The following is a 17365-nucleotide window of genomic DNA, read 5'->3' as shown; positions in this document are numbered from 1 at the left end:
CCCGCCATTGTAGAATCGGCATATGTCAGTACACAGGCCCAAACGGGGGAGGGAGTTACACGGGAAGGCCGTTATTTGTATTGCTTACATTAGTAGGAAGTGGGGAAAAATGCCCGCTCGATCTATTTTAAAAAAAAATGTCTGACAACTGTTATCTCACTGTCATTCTTCCACACACTGTAACAGTGACAGAGACTCTCTCTCTCTTTCTCTCTCTCTCTCTCTCTCTCTCTCTCTCTCTCTCTCTCTCTCTCTCTCTCTCTCTCACACACACACACACACACACACACAATGAGTGACTGAAATCTTCATTCTCTTGTTGAGGTGAAACTGTACTCTAAATGTAGGCTATTTCAAGTTTAAGCGACTTCTTTATTGTCGTCATTTGAAGGGGTTTGAAGGAGGAAAACCAAGGCAGAAACAGCGATACACCATTAACATACGGTTCTACTTTCATTCATACGGTTCTACTTTCATTTGTTTCCATTATATGTTTTCCAGAAAACACCCCCGAAGGCATTTAGTTAATTTATTTAGATTTTGATTCTGGACAATATGGATCCATAAATCTGAGGACAATAGGCCTATGCTACGCTCGAGCTCAGGAGGCGTACACTACACACACACACACACACACACACACACACACACACACACAGAAAGAGAGAGAGAAAGAGAGAGAGAGAGAGAGAGAGAGAGAGAGAGAGAGAGAGAGAGAGAGAGAGAGAGAGAGAGAGAGAGAGAAAGAAAGAGAAAGAGAGAGAGAGATTTTGCCGAAAAGCCTCTTAACACAAAAAGACCAAAAAAAAACCACAATATAGTTTGTTAAAAGTTAACGTTTTAAAAAGCTATTTTGCTCATAAACCATTATGCTAAAATTCTAAATAACGTTTCGCTAATGTCAGGTTTCTAAAAATAATTTAATTTTGCTGTCCGAAAAGTTCATAGTTTCACGTTGACTTCTAGTATACAGGACGTGAGTGATAATGTTAAACTACTCGGCAATTTACACATTTTTAAATTCACAAATAAGATTAAAAATATCTTAAGTGTTTCGTGCTAAAAATTGTTTATGTGGCGTAAAACGGAGGGAATTATTTCCAAGGAAAAATGCTGCTGACACACGTTTTGAATTTGAATTAAATTTTTGGTTTCATAGGACCCTAGTATAAAAAATGAAATCACGAACTTCTCGAGGTTGCGATATTTAAACTATTTTAACAAGAAATGGCAGTACAATAGTATGGTAATTACTTGGGGGGAGGCGGTGTTGGAATATCCATTTTTATTGCATCACCTGTCAGTGGCGTCCAATCAGCGTCGACCTCGGGAGCATTAATTGATGAAGGTGTCTCCGAACTTGTGCACTTCCCGCTGTCAGTTTATTTGTGGCTAAACCAGTAACGGGAACAGCAGCTGCATTTGGGGCTTTTATTCTCTCTCGCTCTCGCTCTCTCTCTGTCACTCTCTCTCTTTCTCTCTCTCTCTCTCTCTCTCTCTCTCTCTCTCTCGCTCTCTCTCTCTCTCCTCTTTTTATCCTTCTCACTCTGGCAGTGTCGTTCACCTTCCTCCTCTCCTCATGGGCAATTGGGAAGAGAACTGAAAGACCGCAGGTATAAGCACAGACAGGCTGCAACCAGCCTGTCGGCAACATCTCATACATTCCATCAATCATGCTGTGCCCGAGCCGATGGGCATATTGTTTTAATTCATTCAGGACAATTCATTTTTCTATTTCAAACTTTTTCTCATGACGCAGTGTGGACGTATCGTAGCCTGTGTTGGAGTGGTTTGCAGAATGCCCTGAGCTCATGCACCGCTGCTTTATGGACATACATCCCGTTAAATATTGGAATTAACACACTAAGGAAAATGGGAGACTTGGAATTCGGATTCGAGGAAATGCAGGGCGTAAAACTCGGATATCTGGTTATTAAAGGTAAACAAATGTTTGCCCTCTCGCAAGTCTTCACCGACCTCTTAAAAAATATCCCACGGACTACTGTACACAAACGAATGGATCACCTAAACGTGAAGAAACATCACTGTGACTTAGAGGAACTGCGAAAGCTCAAAGCAATAAATTCAATAGCGTTCCACGCAGCTAAATGTACTTTGATTTCAAGAGAGGATGTGGAGGCGCTGTATTTCTCCTGCAAAACAGAACGCGTGCTGAAATCAAACAAAAGAAGGACAAAGACAAAATCCCCAGAACACACGTGTGGTGACAAAAACCACACTGAGGCCAGAAATGGGTTTTGGAAAGAAAAAGTTTGGTTAAGTTTGCGTGGAGTTCCACCGACCCTCGCATTCAAAAACAAAGCTGTTAGACAAGACATTGCCTCGAGTACCGAATCGAATCTACCTCAAATTTACAGCAAATCCCTTTGCCGTGATTTTCCACCAGTAACCACGTCGGCATGTAGGCCTTTTAAAAACTATGAAACCGTTCCAATACCGGGCAACTGTGTCTCCTTTCATCAGAAACATGCGTTTTTTCGCAACGTTGTACACCGACATGCAGCGCTCTCCCAGCCAGCCATTGCTCCGGAGCCCGTGCACCCGGGCAGCGTCGACTTGCTTTCCAGGAGGAAGAGGAAGCGCGAGAGCACGAGGAGGCAGTTCTGGAGCAGGAACAGGCGCTGCCACCAGCTTCTGCTCGTTCCGAAATGCTGCAAACCAAAAGGACCGAATGGATCTTTGAGACGGTTCCACGCGGAGCACGAGAGCTACGCGGGCTCTCGGCACGCCGGACATTTTCAGGAGAGCTGCAGCAGCGACACTGAATCCAGTTCCATCTCGGAGCGGCTGTACAATGATTCGGATTTTGGCTCAAGTTTGTCCACCACCACCAACTCCGGAACGTCAGACGAGGAGGAAGACGATTCTCTCTCATGCTCTTCGGACGACAGCAGTGATGAAGAGAGCTCCTCTCAGTCTGACTCGAGCTCCGTGTCCAGCCAGGTCTCGGTGCAGAGTATTCGATTCAGGCGGGCTGGTTTCTCCAGCCTCAGTACAAAAGCACCTCTGGTGTTACAACCCACGTTCCACTATCGGCCAAATCTTCAGCACAGATCAAGTATTCACGGGACTGTGGCAGCTCTGGACTGCGAACGGGCGCTGAATTTTCAGAAATTGGACATTGCAACTTGGAGGCATAGACACAGGGATAGCGATGCCTCAAATGTGAGAAAGTTGTACACGGTGGGGAATTCTTTCTCAGGCTTAAGAAGAGACGCGACACCGGAGACAGTATTACACCTCGACTTTTCAAACGATCCAAAGACAACAGACATTGCAAGTAGCAGAATTAAAGACGTGGGTTTTACATCCGGCACAGACGAAAAGGTATTTCCACAACAAAGGGCATCAGGAGATTCTAACAAACGCTACCGACTCCTGGTGCCACATTATACCCAGGATGAAGACACCATTATTTCTAAGCCTTCTGACAACAATTTGTCTGTAGCTGCAAATTCCAAAAAGGACGCAAAACTAGGCAGCTGTCACAAAGTGCCCTCACCTCTCAGAACAATCAAGCGAGAGGCCGAGGACCCTATCACGGCTGGGAACTCAAGCGACAGCAACACGACCGGGAAAATCGCACCGTTCCCAGTAAATAACGTCAAAATTAAAGTGGAGGACAGTTTTGACGAATACGAATATGCAACTCAAGGTCCTGGTTACCAATGCAAAGGAAATGATGTATACGGTTTGTATATGAGTGGAAGTACAGCAATGGAGCATTGTGAAGATGTCAGTAAAACACCCCCCTATACTTCTGACCAGGAATCCAGGAGCACTTTAAACACTCAGTGCGCCCACAGAGGAGAATACAGGAACGGTACAAGGGTCAGAAAAAACTACAGGGTTCCGCTTTTTGGGAAGAAGACAGAAAGTACAGGGACACCGGTTAAGTCGAACCCAAAAGTTGACAGGAGTCCTCGCGCTACTGAAAAATGTGCGAGCCTCGAATGCTCGAGCGAGGACAGTGCACGAGCAAACAAACGCAAACGCGCGACCAACAATTCCTCGTCCCTGAAAAAGCCTTTCAACTTCATGGCGAATTTTCCGTCCCCGCCTTCGTTAGTTATCGGAAGCGATGGAGACCTGAGTCCTGCTTACTCGCTGAGCTCTTTCAGGAATACACGCCTGCCCCATCGCTCTCACCCAGTGTGGAGATGGCGGCTCGGTCGCTCTGTTGTGCCTCCCCCTCTAAACCAGAGATCCAGGAAAATAAGCCCTTGAATCAGTCTTACGCTTTGAGGGTAAAAGTCTTAAAACTGCGCCAGGCACTGATAGCCATTATGATTAGTTTGTTTTACCTTTTGGTTTGCGTGAACTTGCTGGTCTGTGCCACACCGCTGGAAAGCTCGTCCCGCTATGCTACAAAGCCCAGAATTTTCACCGTGGTTTAGGACACTGGAATACCGGATATTTCAGTAAGATGTTCCCCCGAGTAACTGGATTGTCTTGCAAAATGGCTCGTGCATTTACTGCTGCGATCAAGCATTTAGACCTGTTGAAATTTTAGGCCTGGGAACAATACATGCATAACACTGTAACACTTTTGTGCCGACACAGACAGGAATGGTTTGTTCTGAATATTAAACCCGCTCATATTTTCAGTATACTCCCTATTTACCAGTTCCAAATATTTTCCAAGATGTCGTGTTTAATGAGTCCATCAACTTTGTAAAATATGCTGGCCTCTTACACGCATTGTAGGTCTAATGGTTATACCGTGTTTATTTATTTATTTAGGGGGTGTGCACGAGTGGTAGGCGTTTGCTTCTGGTAGCCTACAGACCAGCATATCACAGTACTGTAGACACCCAACACAAAGACCGTACAACTGACAATCAAGAGCGGTTTGATTTGCACGACGTCAAGAAGAGGACAACACAAACCAAATCGATGTGGTTATGGCACGCGCATTTATAGGTTGTGGTAGGCTATATAACAACGGAAGCACAAATTTACTCTGCGTTGCACTTTGACACAATGCTAAGGCTCAATAGAAATAGGCCTATATACTGAGTTCATAAAATCCAGCCCCAACCCCTAAAAAAATCCAAACGTGCAAGATTGCATATCTGTGAAACGTTTTTTTTTTAATTAGTAAATGTATTGGGTGCTATTTCACAGTTGAATGGGTTAATCTTCATTTTGTCGAAAAATCAGTTTCAACAGCAAACACAACTTCAACCACTAGCCTGGTAATTTGCTAAGTTTAATAATATAACAGTTGCTTTAAAATTGTAAGTAAAGCTGGAATGTTTATTTCCCATCGCAAAACAGTATAGATACCTATATTGATATCGAACTGGTTTGACTACAGTTCAATTTTCTGCCGCATTACAATGTGCAACTAGAGATCCTAAGGTTTAATATCAAAGAAATGAGCGTGCAGCTGTTGGTGTTCCTCGGGAGGGTTCTCTGTTCCATGTAAATGCTCGTGAATGTACTGTGACGTAGCATATTTGTTTACCTTAGTAAAAGCAGACAGTCTCTTATAAATGGGCCTATAAATAAGCCCAATCTGAATGTGGAGCTGAGATAGGCCACATAGACTCGAAAGCAGCCCAAAATGTGCACGGTTTCAACCACGGACGTCACCTCAGGTCCACCCTGACTTGCTCCACGCGAGAGAGCTGCATGCGTCGCCAGCGTAGCGCGCTTGGTCGACGGCGTGCTGAGAAAACAATGCTTGGTGGACGGGCGACTGCGTGCTGCTCTCTTTTTGCCTTTCGTGTATTTTTTGGAGTTTGTTAGGCTAATGAAGGCCTATTCACGGAGCACGACTTTGTAGCTTATGAATTGCAAATGGACATGCTGCAATAAGATGCAAAATGTAGACTCATTATTTAAAAAAAAGAAACTATTTTTTTGACGAGACCCTTTCATGTAGCCTACGATTGTTTGCTAAGCCTCGAAATACGTGTCAAGGTGCACTGTGAATTGACTTGGCGAAAAGAGAATTTCAGCTTCGCCAAATTAGAAGTAGAATGTAAGGCAGACGACACGAATCCTGATGTATTAGGCCTTTACCCGCAGAGTAGAACTGGACAGTGGCTGTATATGCCCTAAACCACACATGGGCCCGTATACGAGGGCAGACGCATCCTCGTTCTAGTGCTCTACCTTTTCTGCGATACTTGAGGTCAGATTTTTGACATGTAATTTTTAAATTTGAAGTCACTGGTTGTGTACAAAATACATATTTATTTTTGTGATTTTTTTCTGGTTTTGTATACCTTTGTTGTGTAAGAAAAAAAATGCACTCGAATTGAAAACTTGAATGGTGGATTCTGAAGCACTTTCCTTTCTTCTCTAAATGATGAAATATTCATTAAATGTATTTGAGTGTACACTGTTTTGAGCATTGCCATCAAATATCTTGTCCGTTATTACACTCAACGCCACTTTAATAAGGTGGGGCAATGAGACATGGAAATCGACCTAGTGGACTAGGGTGGAAATAACAGCGTTCTTAGAAGGTGTAAGAACTTGCGTGTAAGTTGTTTATTATGAAGGCAAGTGTGCTCGAGTGGGGGAGGGGACTCGCAATCTTGAGCCCTTTGCCCTGTTTAACACGCGCTCGAGCGCGCGAGTCATTCCAAAAGCTTTATGCGAGCGCACGAAACGAGGAGAATCCCATGAAACCAAAGGCTCACAGGGGCGCGAGTATATTTTTGGACACAAGAAATAGGATAACCCGCTCTCACTTGAGTGAAGACGTGACTGCTGCTCTGTCATACACATTTTTCAAACGTTTAATTGTGAGTGAATGTCACTCGAGAAACATATATATATATATATATATATATATATATATATATATATATATATATATATATATATATATATATATATATATATTCCCTTTGCGCAATTACTTTAATGCACTTAAAATACAACTTAATACCTAATTAAAACTTGTTTGTGATAAATGAGCTAACGCAAAATGTTGAGGTTACGATCGAAATGGCCAAACTCCTAAGGCAAAGGCAAACATCCTATAGGCTATAATAACTGTTAAGCACTGTAATCAGGAAATGGTTCTTACTACACAGCTAACCACACGATCAGTTTATATTGCGGGGGATATTGTCACACCAGCAATATTTGTTGTGCCATGTATTGTCACCATATTTCTAAAAAACGGTCTTGCATGCTCTGTCAATAATTAATAAATTACATTGTTTATGAGTAAAAATATTAATATCTAAATAATGCTATTTAGTATAAGGACTATCTGATCGAATGCACAGCAATCATAATAAGACAGCGTTTGCATAGTTAATGCTGCTCGAGACTCGTCTCGTGACAACTGCAGGCGTTGCTGGTATTATGTGTATTCCAGGCCGACTTGCCGGTTAAACTATTGAGCTGTATTGAATTGCCGATGTAGCAAACCAGTCTGCGGTAGGAGGCGTAAAAAGGGTTAAGTCGCAGGGTCTTAACTGAGAGCCAAAAAAGGTCGCTGAGGTCGAATGAAACTATACGCTGTTAGGGCAACCTACAGATTTTAAAAATCCCCTTATATAGGAAGCTATATAATTCACACGGAGTATTAGCTAGTCTACCGGCCTTGGCTATACCGTAAGAGCCTCAATGCAGCAGGACTATAGACCAGTTCTTTGGCATTATACTACTACTACTACTACTACTACTACTACTACTACTACTACTACTACTAATAATAATAATAATAATTATTATAATAATAATAATTATTATTATTATTATTATTATTATTATTATTATTATTAACATTCTGTAAATGACTGCAATGATAAAATAATATACTAAATAGGGCTGACCGGTTACATGCTGATCTGTTCTAATATTTTTGTTGTCAGTTTTATTCAGTTACACTCGGAAATGTCCTATAAAGTTTTGCACTCAGTGACATGTTTTAAAACGTGAGAATTCAACCAAAGCACGCGCATAACCCAAAATGATCGACTAGATACGGGAGACATAAGATCTGTACAACTGCCCTGGTATGTGAATGTGACCTAAATGTTTTATTAAATGCATGTGACCCTTGTAGTGCCGCCTGTATATTCACACAAAATGACCAGAGTGACCAGAGGATCGCTTGTTGTAGCTTGTCACATCTAACAGTGTGTGTGTGTGTGCCTAGTAGAGTTAGAAACACGCGCTCACGGATTTAAAAAAGTTATCCGAGCTGAATCACGCACGTGCTCAATACGTCAGTAGTGCTTTAATTGGACTGCGTGTATGTATTGGTGTTAGAAAATCTATCCTATGTACTAGGCAGTGGGCCGATACAAATTTGGACGATATGAAAAAAACAAAAAAAACCAAAACAAAAACACACCGCAACAACAACAAAAACGACTATAAAAGTGCCAGCATCTTATATCGTTTGTTTCTAGACCAGTATGCCTTAGACCAGTATGCCTTAAAATTATATATATATATATATATATATATATATATATATATATATATATATATATATATATATATATATATATATATATATAAAATAATACATAATAAATACTTTTACCACATCATAAATAAAGGTGCTATAGAAAAAGAAGCGTTAAAAGTCTTTTCAGGGTTTGAATCAGTCTTGCTAACTGGCCTAGTTTTATTTTGTTGTATAATCAGTAGAAACCTAATTCTATCCCAGCTACCCCGCCCCCGCTCAGCCCAGTGCCAACCGAGAGGGGGGGGAGAGTCAAATAAAATAGTGCTCTAGTAGAGATGAATTCCCCAGGCTGATCAGGCTACTGTTACAAGCTGCAAATATTCACTTAAACATGCATTCACTCCTGTTGCGGGAAAACCTTCTAGAAAAAAAGCCTGTTGTTTAAGAACTTGATTAGATTAGAACTGTTTACCAAATTATATACAATTTTAAAAATCAGCAAAATATAGTTTTTATGTATGTATTTATTTATTTGTTTGTTATTACACGTGTATTTTTTCTTACAAAGTATATTTACCTCAAAGCTTCATTCGGAAGGGCCTTCAGCCCTGTGTGTGTAGGCAGCGAATGCGGGTAGCGTAATCCTGGGTAGCCTAAATTTGTCACGATAAAAAGGGGAATAGCAGAAGAATTGAGGTTGTACATCATAAAGAATTGAGGTTGTACATCGGAGAAAAACTCAGAATAAATAGAAACGTAGTATATGGTGTTTCTAAAATCCAGTTGTTCATCGGAAAATAAAGCCATCCGCTTTCTTTAAACCTAAGAGTAAAAACTGTTATCATATATAACCAATTTTAAAAAATCTATCACACGTTACTTGGCTTCGAAGACCTACAAAAAATAACAAAACTAGAGTATCTCATCAAGTGAAAATGGCTTGTTTTTTCTCACAGCTACCAAATGTCCTTTCCTTCCAGTGCAGCAGCACCTATCCTGGTCTAGCGAGGAGAGGCCTGAGCGCAAGACATGACTGACTGAGCTCGGGGTAAAGGGCTTCGCCTGACGGAGTAGAGCATGCCTTCTGAACGGATATTTTCTCCTCAAAGAGGGCAAATGTTCCCGGTTTAGAAATGCGGAACTACTCAGCCTATGGTATTTTTTAAGCGTTTTACGCTGGGCAGCCATCGCCAGAAATGAGTCTCCAAACGGATAAGCCCGAACACAGTGAATTACATGTTGTAGCTCATGAATTCCACACATAAGGCCCATTGTGTCAAAATGTGAGCCAGGCGTTATATGTTCAAAGACGCGATGATAATGAACCACAGTAATTTCACAAGAAAGCACAAAACAAAATGGGACGACGATACAAACCAATGCGATCAAATAATAATTAGTACGGATCGCTCTACCGCGTGGTCTACCGCGAGGACGGGCCTTTGGCAAATCCTGAAAAACCTTTAACACAAGATGTCTTTAACGGACCTGTAGCTTTTGAGGGTCTAGAAGTCCAATATCAGATGATAAGATAGCCCCAAGGGAGAGTAACCAAATTGAATATGCACACTGATTTAAACGTGTTGATTCAGGTGTCAGTGACAAGCTTTGGCTCGAATGCAGGCCTGGAGTCCTGGAGCCTGCGTTACCTTTGAAGGTTCAACGACAAATTCCAGTAAAGAAGCGAACTATCTAGACAACACGACACCAACTTCAGCCCAACTTCTGAAGATACACCAATATAAATTTTAGGACGACGCCTACTGTGCTAAAATAGAATTAAAGGTCAATCTAACCGACATCGTGGAATGTTAGAGCGACTTAAAATGTGAATTTTACACACTCGTTTCTCTTCTTGGTCAGTGAACGTTAGATTGTCGGGACACAACAGTGAATTAGCTGGTCAGAAGGCTCAAGCAGAAAGCCCACAGATCTTATAGGCTGAGTGTGAAAGACGTTTCGTTGTGTAAATAATATCCCTGCTGGCGGTGGTGAAATCGTGTCGTCTGGACCCAGTCGCCAGTGGCATCAGACTAAACCGCACAAAGTTGATTAGTGTCACAGATCCCACGAAATCAAAAAAGCTCTTATAGCGCTTAAAGCTATAAGAGCTTAGCGTAGTTCTTACAATTTAACGTAGTCCACTAATATGTAAAGTTCTTATAACTTAACGTAGTCCTGTAAATTCTGTGAGTTATAATCACATTTATATTCAACTTATCTTACTTGGGTTAAAACAAAATGTGGGATTGCAATGTAAAGTAGGTGTGCAAAGCTTAAATCGGCAGGGCTTTTTTTCAGTGACAGCATGAGTCTATCCTCAGCAGCGGGTTCCCTGAGCTACCAGCACATCTCCAACAGTGGTAGCGTGAAACTCATATTACTGAAACCTGGTATCACGAAACAGTCAGAACATTTACACATAGGCCAATCCAAGAGTAAATTACTGGAGATTGCACAAGATCCGTTTGAAATGGAATTTCTTATTCTAAATCTCTACGAGTTCCTATATAAAGCCTATGAACCCGCCGATGATATAAAGGCAGTAGCGGAGTAACAAACCCCAGTCCAGATCACATTTCTCTTCTTTCTCTGACTGACAAAAACATCTTCATTGTCTAATATTGTCTAATATTCATTGTCTATAGGCCTAATATCTAACTAAAACAACTAACTAAAGTTTAGCACATGTGCTTTATAACACGTGTCCTCACTTGAATCTAACCCACAGACTTTGAAACTTTCAGAGACAGAGTCTGAGTTAAGTCTGGGTCAGCTTTTCTGTTAGTCATAAATCTCAGAGTACACGCATTAACCAGCACGTCATATGTTACGATAGTGAGATAGGCCACACGCAAGAAAAAAAAAATTATGACTTATGTAGCTCTTATTGGTGCTATAAATAAATAAATAAACAAACATCGTCTGTACTAGCGCAAGAGTGGCAGTAAACTACTGATCCGGCTTCCACAGCTACCTGGCTGGTCACCAGGAGAGACTGGTTTCTCATTTACATCCTCTCCTTCTCTGACTAACAAACAAAACATCTGTATCTTTGTCTACAGTGCACACTTACAAAACAAACCTTGCTAGCAGAATTACGCGCTGCCTGTGTCATGACTATAGAGCTTCAGTATGTCTCAGCAAACATTTTCTCGAAAACGTTGTTTGACTTCAGTGTGCTCACTACTAGCAGGACTGTGGAGAACATCAAATAGACTAGTAGCTTAGTGCTGTAGCAGCTTTAGGAAATGCAAAATACGTTTAGTGGGCTACGTATAAAATAGTATGATAATACTATGACGTTAACTAGTTAGTCCTTCACAATAAAACACAAGCGAGTCAGATATTGGGTTGAGTGATGCGCATGAAGAAGGACCAACCTGCTGAAATATAGGCCGAAAGTGTGATTGGTACTGGTACTGAGTCTTAACGTCGCTCAGTGCTCCAAGCGGTAATCGAGATAAAACCAGTTTCCAGATAAAACCAGTTTCGACTTAGTGATGGGTCACCGTCCTATTATTGTGAAACGTTCTTCCTGGTTCCGGCGGGCTCGGTTTCATATGTTGGTTTTTGCAGGATAAAATCCAGTGTAAAGCATAGTACATCTGTTTAGGCTACTGATTTATTTAACCAGGATAACTATTAAAGGACGAAAAAACATATTTTCCGACTCTTGTTAAGGCCGGGGATGTTCAATCATAACAATTTGAGAGTCACTGATCAGATAAAACATGGAAAAATGCATCTGTTCGTTATATAGGCCCGTCGTTCTCTTCAGAGCCAACACTTCTGGTACCTTGACAACAACGCAAACTGCCTAAACCGAACCAGAATCATCAGTTTAAACGTTAAAAATCCACGAACACGCGTAACGTAGAGGGTTGCACTGAAGAGGGTGGCCCTGAAGTCCGCGGTAATCTAACCTAAACCACAGAAATTTGCTCTCAGTTTAATACGTCCCTTTTAGGCTCCTCAACTAATTATTTGGGATTGTCAAATAACTACGTTTCCTTTCTCTGAACTCAGTTTGGAAATATATGCAAATTTTCTTCATTTAGTCCCTGCGGAATTTTCTTTTTAAAAAAGCCTTCAAAGCTTAAAACTTAAAAAAAGTGTTAAATTACTCTTGAAATGTATGACAATTATCATACAAGCATACAATACGCATTTTAGCACAGCTGAAAATGGAACTTTGTTGGTTTGTCGAAAAAAAAGGTTTGCTTTTAGGAAATCCTTCAAAACTTAAAAAGACATAGGTTCAGTTGTCTTATTTCACAACAGCCACAAAAAGCCTCGATTTACGTGTGAATTGCAGCACATTCAAAATACAGCATATTTCTATCAGAAATATATTCTCTTTTTATAGGATTTTCTTTTAAAAAAATGAGTTCCAGAAAAATCTGTTATCTGCCTAAAACATGGTTTTACAAGGCTATTGTTAATCATGCACACAGTGAATTACTTGATTATAATAAGAAGTGGCGGTGAACGGACTGTATTAATTAAACAATTAAATTACATTTGAGGGAAAGGTCATCGTGGCTTCGTTCAACATTTTTATATTTTTGAAAAAACAAACAAACAAACAAAAAACCCTGACAGCCCACATGCTTTCCTTCCTAACAGACAAATCTTCAGGTCAAACATAGTGTTGATGTTCGTAATTTTATCGGAGACCTCAGATTTGATTTATCATACATAGCATTCATATAATTTAAATAATCAGACCAGGATTTTAACCTCCCTGGAGAGTAAATCCCATCAAGCGGTTACAATTAACGTGCCAAAGAGAAGGTGAGACAGACGGCATTGTGGTTTTATTTCAGCCTAATCTGTAGTAGATAAATGTGAAGTAGAAAGCGTTACATCCTATAGGCCCCGTGCTTATCAATTTATATCGATGCAAATTAATTAAAAAGAGAGCAAGGATATCTGATCAATAACAATAATTCGAAGTTTGGGATTCGGTAAAACTAAATCTAAAAATCTAATGTCCAGAAGGTTAACTTTTTTTCCAACCGGGAAAGAGAGAGGTAGGTATGAAAGGTTTTGCTGCTACTGTTCTGTAGTTCCTGTAAAATGCAATATATTAAATTCTGAATTTAAACATGCCAAAACTGGGAGCAGAAAATCCCAAAAAGAAGTTCGCAATTTTGTTCCCTCGACTGATGAAGACCGGGCGCCTGATACATGCCAGCCGATGACTAACGAGCAAAGAAAGCGTCGTCTTTACGTGACAAGTATCGGCCGATTTGACAAAAGAATAAAAATAAAAAAACAACAACAAATCGTTGTTACAATTAAACGAAGATGAACACTAACAGCTACCTGCACTGCTGATGGTTAGGCCGTAGCCTAAATAACCTACAACCTATTTGCTTTTGCTATCGGAGAACAAAGAATAGGCTCGGCTGGTTCCATTGCGTGCGCAACAAAAGCTCTTTAAACCTGGATGTCTGACGTTCTTGCTTCTCCCTGTTGTAATGATTTTGATCAAATACGATACGGACCGAGCGACTACAAAACATGGCTCGATTTTGAAAACCAACGAAATCGAAAAAAAACCCAAAACAACCCACATGCAATGGCAGTCAAGGAAATATACTGAAAATGGCAAATAAAGTCTGAACACAGACTGGATATCGATGGCTTAAAAATGCAGCCAAGGTTTGTTCAGACTGCGCTCGGACCATCTAATGGACATATGCTAGCCCACCAAACTGATAGGATCTCGATGCATTTTAATCAGAATGGCTTTCAAACGTAGACAGTGACAGGACTTCTTCCAGAGGAACTGTGGCACACCGCCAGGTCGTTAACTCCACGTTGTACTGTCGCCCCCGTTTGGTGGAGGGAAACAGCGCCGCTGTCTCTTAAAGGCGAGGGCTGCGGGATTTAAGGTGGAACGGACACGACGCGCGACGCGGCCCGCGCAGAGGCCACAACGCCTGGTCCTCTCGCAACACCTCTCCGCTGCTCAGCCTCTTTCCTGGAGCAGCCTGTCGGGTTATCCAATTATACAAAGACAGGACGCGTAAAAGAGAGAATGCTGGCTTTAAATACAATAACGTTTTACAACGTGAAACGTAAAGGTGGCGTAAGGAGACGCTTTTCGAGGTGACCTCCTCATTTGGGCTACTACGCGATTACGATGCGTAAATTTGGATTTTGTGTGAACGCAGTGCGTTTTAAACGACAGTCCCCACTTCTTAATTCTTCTTTATGCTTAGGCTATATTTTACAGTAAACATGAAATGACGTGGAGTGACATGGAGAGGTAATTTGTACAGAATAACTTGCAGAGAAAGGACGTCTCCTTCCTTTTTCGGACATTTCGGACGTGTAGGTTTTTTGACAGTTTGCATTCCCATAATCTGTATCATTTTCCCCATTTAAAAAAAGGTATTTTGCGACAGCGCAGTGAGTGGATCATGTAGTCCACTCCTAAAGTGGACGTGATTAAATGTTCTTCACGTGCTATTCGGTCTGCAATGGTTGCCACGTGAGGAATATGAACATTAAACCAGGATCCGACGTTTTTGGGTTACAGGTTAAATCCTCGGATCGTGGCTAGAGCAAGACTGCGCGACTAACTCTGCCTCCACAGACACTTTACCGCAGCTCTGATCAAACAGCAGAAGACTTTTATTTCACGTCGTTAACGGACGTCATCGTTTACCGACATTATCGTTTGAAACGCGCCTTGCAGTGTTGTCTTCCTGTGGGCTACAACTCGGCTGTGTGCTTGGTACTAGCCGTAAAACGGGTGATTCTACCAACCTGTTAGATTATTGTACGATGTCATACAGGTTTTTAAAACAATTGTAGATGTTTGAATAGGAATTACAGAAAACTAAAATAGATTTTAAATACCCAATACCTCACAATCTATAACTTGCTACCATCAGCATTGAAAATCACATTTCAATAGTCTACACTTAAATGTGATGGACTGAGGCGCTAAGAATGTATAAAGTGATTTTTCTCTTTATTTTGAGCGGAACTGAATGCATCATATAAGGTACCGTCATAACTCGGTAGTCAGCCTCACCTCGAACACGCACAAATCATTCAGGCTTCCCATCCTTTGAATATTCTTTAGCGTCCCGTTTCATAAAACTTGGTGAAGATGCTCTTTTAACAACTATCTGTAAGTAAACAATACACGCGTTTGCCGCATAAATAGAAGTTTAACTGGGTTTTTTTGCTTTAAAAACAAAACAAAACATTAGACTGATCAAAGCGCAATACAACTATTTCGATTGTGATTCCTCGATTAAATGACGTGTGTGTGGAGCGTCTGAGTGCTTTTGAAATGAACACAAGGGAGCGTTTAAAAGGCGTGAGATTAAGATTTTTTACTGTTACATTTCGCATACAGTTGACCGCTGCATTTAAGAATCTGGTGCAGAAGCTCGGAGTGATGAAGCTGAACCATCGCTGTGGCCGTTCCCAGTCCAGTCACAACCGTACAGGTTTTCAAGCGCATGTTTCTGCAGTTGTAAACGTGAGGATCGCGCCGACTGCACAGCGTCCTTGTTTCGTTCCTCCTTCCCCCCAAAATGAACACATTAAGAAAATCCCTTATGCTGTTTAAGCACTGCGCGAGCATTGTTTAAGAAAAATAAAATAAAAATAAAGAAAAATAGCAGTTTGTAACATGGATTAAAGATAATACTGAGAATAAAATGGTTTAAGAGACAGTGAAAAATAACACCACCATAACAAGCATCACACTACTCCTATCCACAGTCACAATGTACACGCTTGTCCAAAAGGCTTGCACGCTGGCGGATGAACGGATGCTAATCTTTTCGTTGTAATGAACTGAAATTGTTAATATTTTGTATTCATCAGAAGCAGTAGCATATTCTGAAACATCTACACACAAAACAATGAAAAAAAAAAAAGTTTGGATATTTTTAAAACCACCCAAATATTAGAAAATAACGTTTTACATTTGAAAAACAAAGATTAAAAAATACAAAATTAAATAATTTGGAGTAAAAAGGCACAACTCTTGCACAGTGTATACATTGCTTACACAGTATAAAGCAGGTTGAAGACCGTCTGAAATTATAGTTTGTGTTTTTTCTTCTTCTTTTGAATGGGTGTGTTACCACAAAGTTCCTGGACTGATCCAGGCAAAACAGGGAAAACAAGTGTGACACGCGTCTTTATTCCTTTACAGTACTTTTGCGTTGTTTAAATTTCAATTTAAAACAGTAACATTCTTCATTTACCAGAACACACGTCACTCAATCGCGACGTGCTGCTAAAAATAATTCAGTTTCTGTATGGATTAAAATGCAAAGTAAAAATTGTGCATGTTAAAAAAAAGACAAACAAACAAAAACCTTTAAACCAACATACTACAATGAGTCTTGTTTTTTTCTTCTTTTTTGAGAATTAGAATGGTCAAAGAACAAATGTTATTTTCTAGATTGTGTTACTGAGTTCTAACAAAGCTGCTGGCCAGAGTGTTCCCACCCCGGGCAAGTACAACGTTTCCCTGGTAAATACCACTCCACTGAACCAAGAGGATTATTTGAACATTTGGTTCGTAATGTGCAAAATATACAATACATTGTTGATTCTACTGCCAATTCAAAAAACGTAAAAAGGTCACAAGAGATACACAACGTTAAAGAAAACTGGCAAAAATAAATCTCCCCTTATTTCCCTCCATTCCCAAGGAACACTGCAATACCACACGAATGAGAGAGTAATGGTAGGATGCAAGAGGTAAACTATGGGTGGTCTGACGAGAACAAGCATACTGGTGTGGGTTCAAACCCATGGGCTGCATTCAGCAGTGCCATATAGTGCTACTGCTGCAGTGTGTAACAGATCAAAGGAATCTGTTCAAAGTGCAACAGGTTAAGGTGCCGATGGCAAGCGAAAGATCAAATGTCCTCATAACGGATTTCACAGATGACTGTAGGGATTCAA

The 17365-nt window shown here is 40.7% G+C and overlaps 1 protein-coding gene across 1 annotated transcript; it reads left to right on the top strand.

The window, feature by feature from the left end:
• Positions 1 to 1784: 1784 nt before the first annotated feature.
• Positions 1785 to 6371, top strand: skida1 (SKI/DACH domain containing 1). Its single transcript, XM_035526705.1, has 2 exons — positions 1785 to 4442; positions 4765 to 6371. Exon 1 carries the CDS (start codon positions 1873 to 1875, stop codon positions 4246 to 4248), a length of 2376 nt encoding a protein of 791 aa, XP_035382598.1. The 5' UTR covers positions 1785 to 1872; the 3' UTR covers positions 4249 to 4442; positions 4765 to 6371.
• The last annotated feature ends 10994 nt before the right edge of the window (positions 6372 to 17365 follow it).

The sequence above is a fragment of the Electrophorus electricus genome, chromosome 5 (genome assembly GCF_013358815.1).
Source record: "Electrophorus electricus isolate fEleEle1 chromosome 5, fEleEle1.pri, whole genome shotgun sequence".
NCBI lineage: Eukaryota > Metazoa > Chordata > Actinopteri > Gymnotiformes > Gymnotidae > Electrophorus > Electrophorus electricus.
Note: the sequence above shows the minus strand (reverse complement) of the source record. Positions and strands in the feature narration are given on the sequence as shown.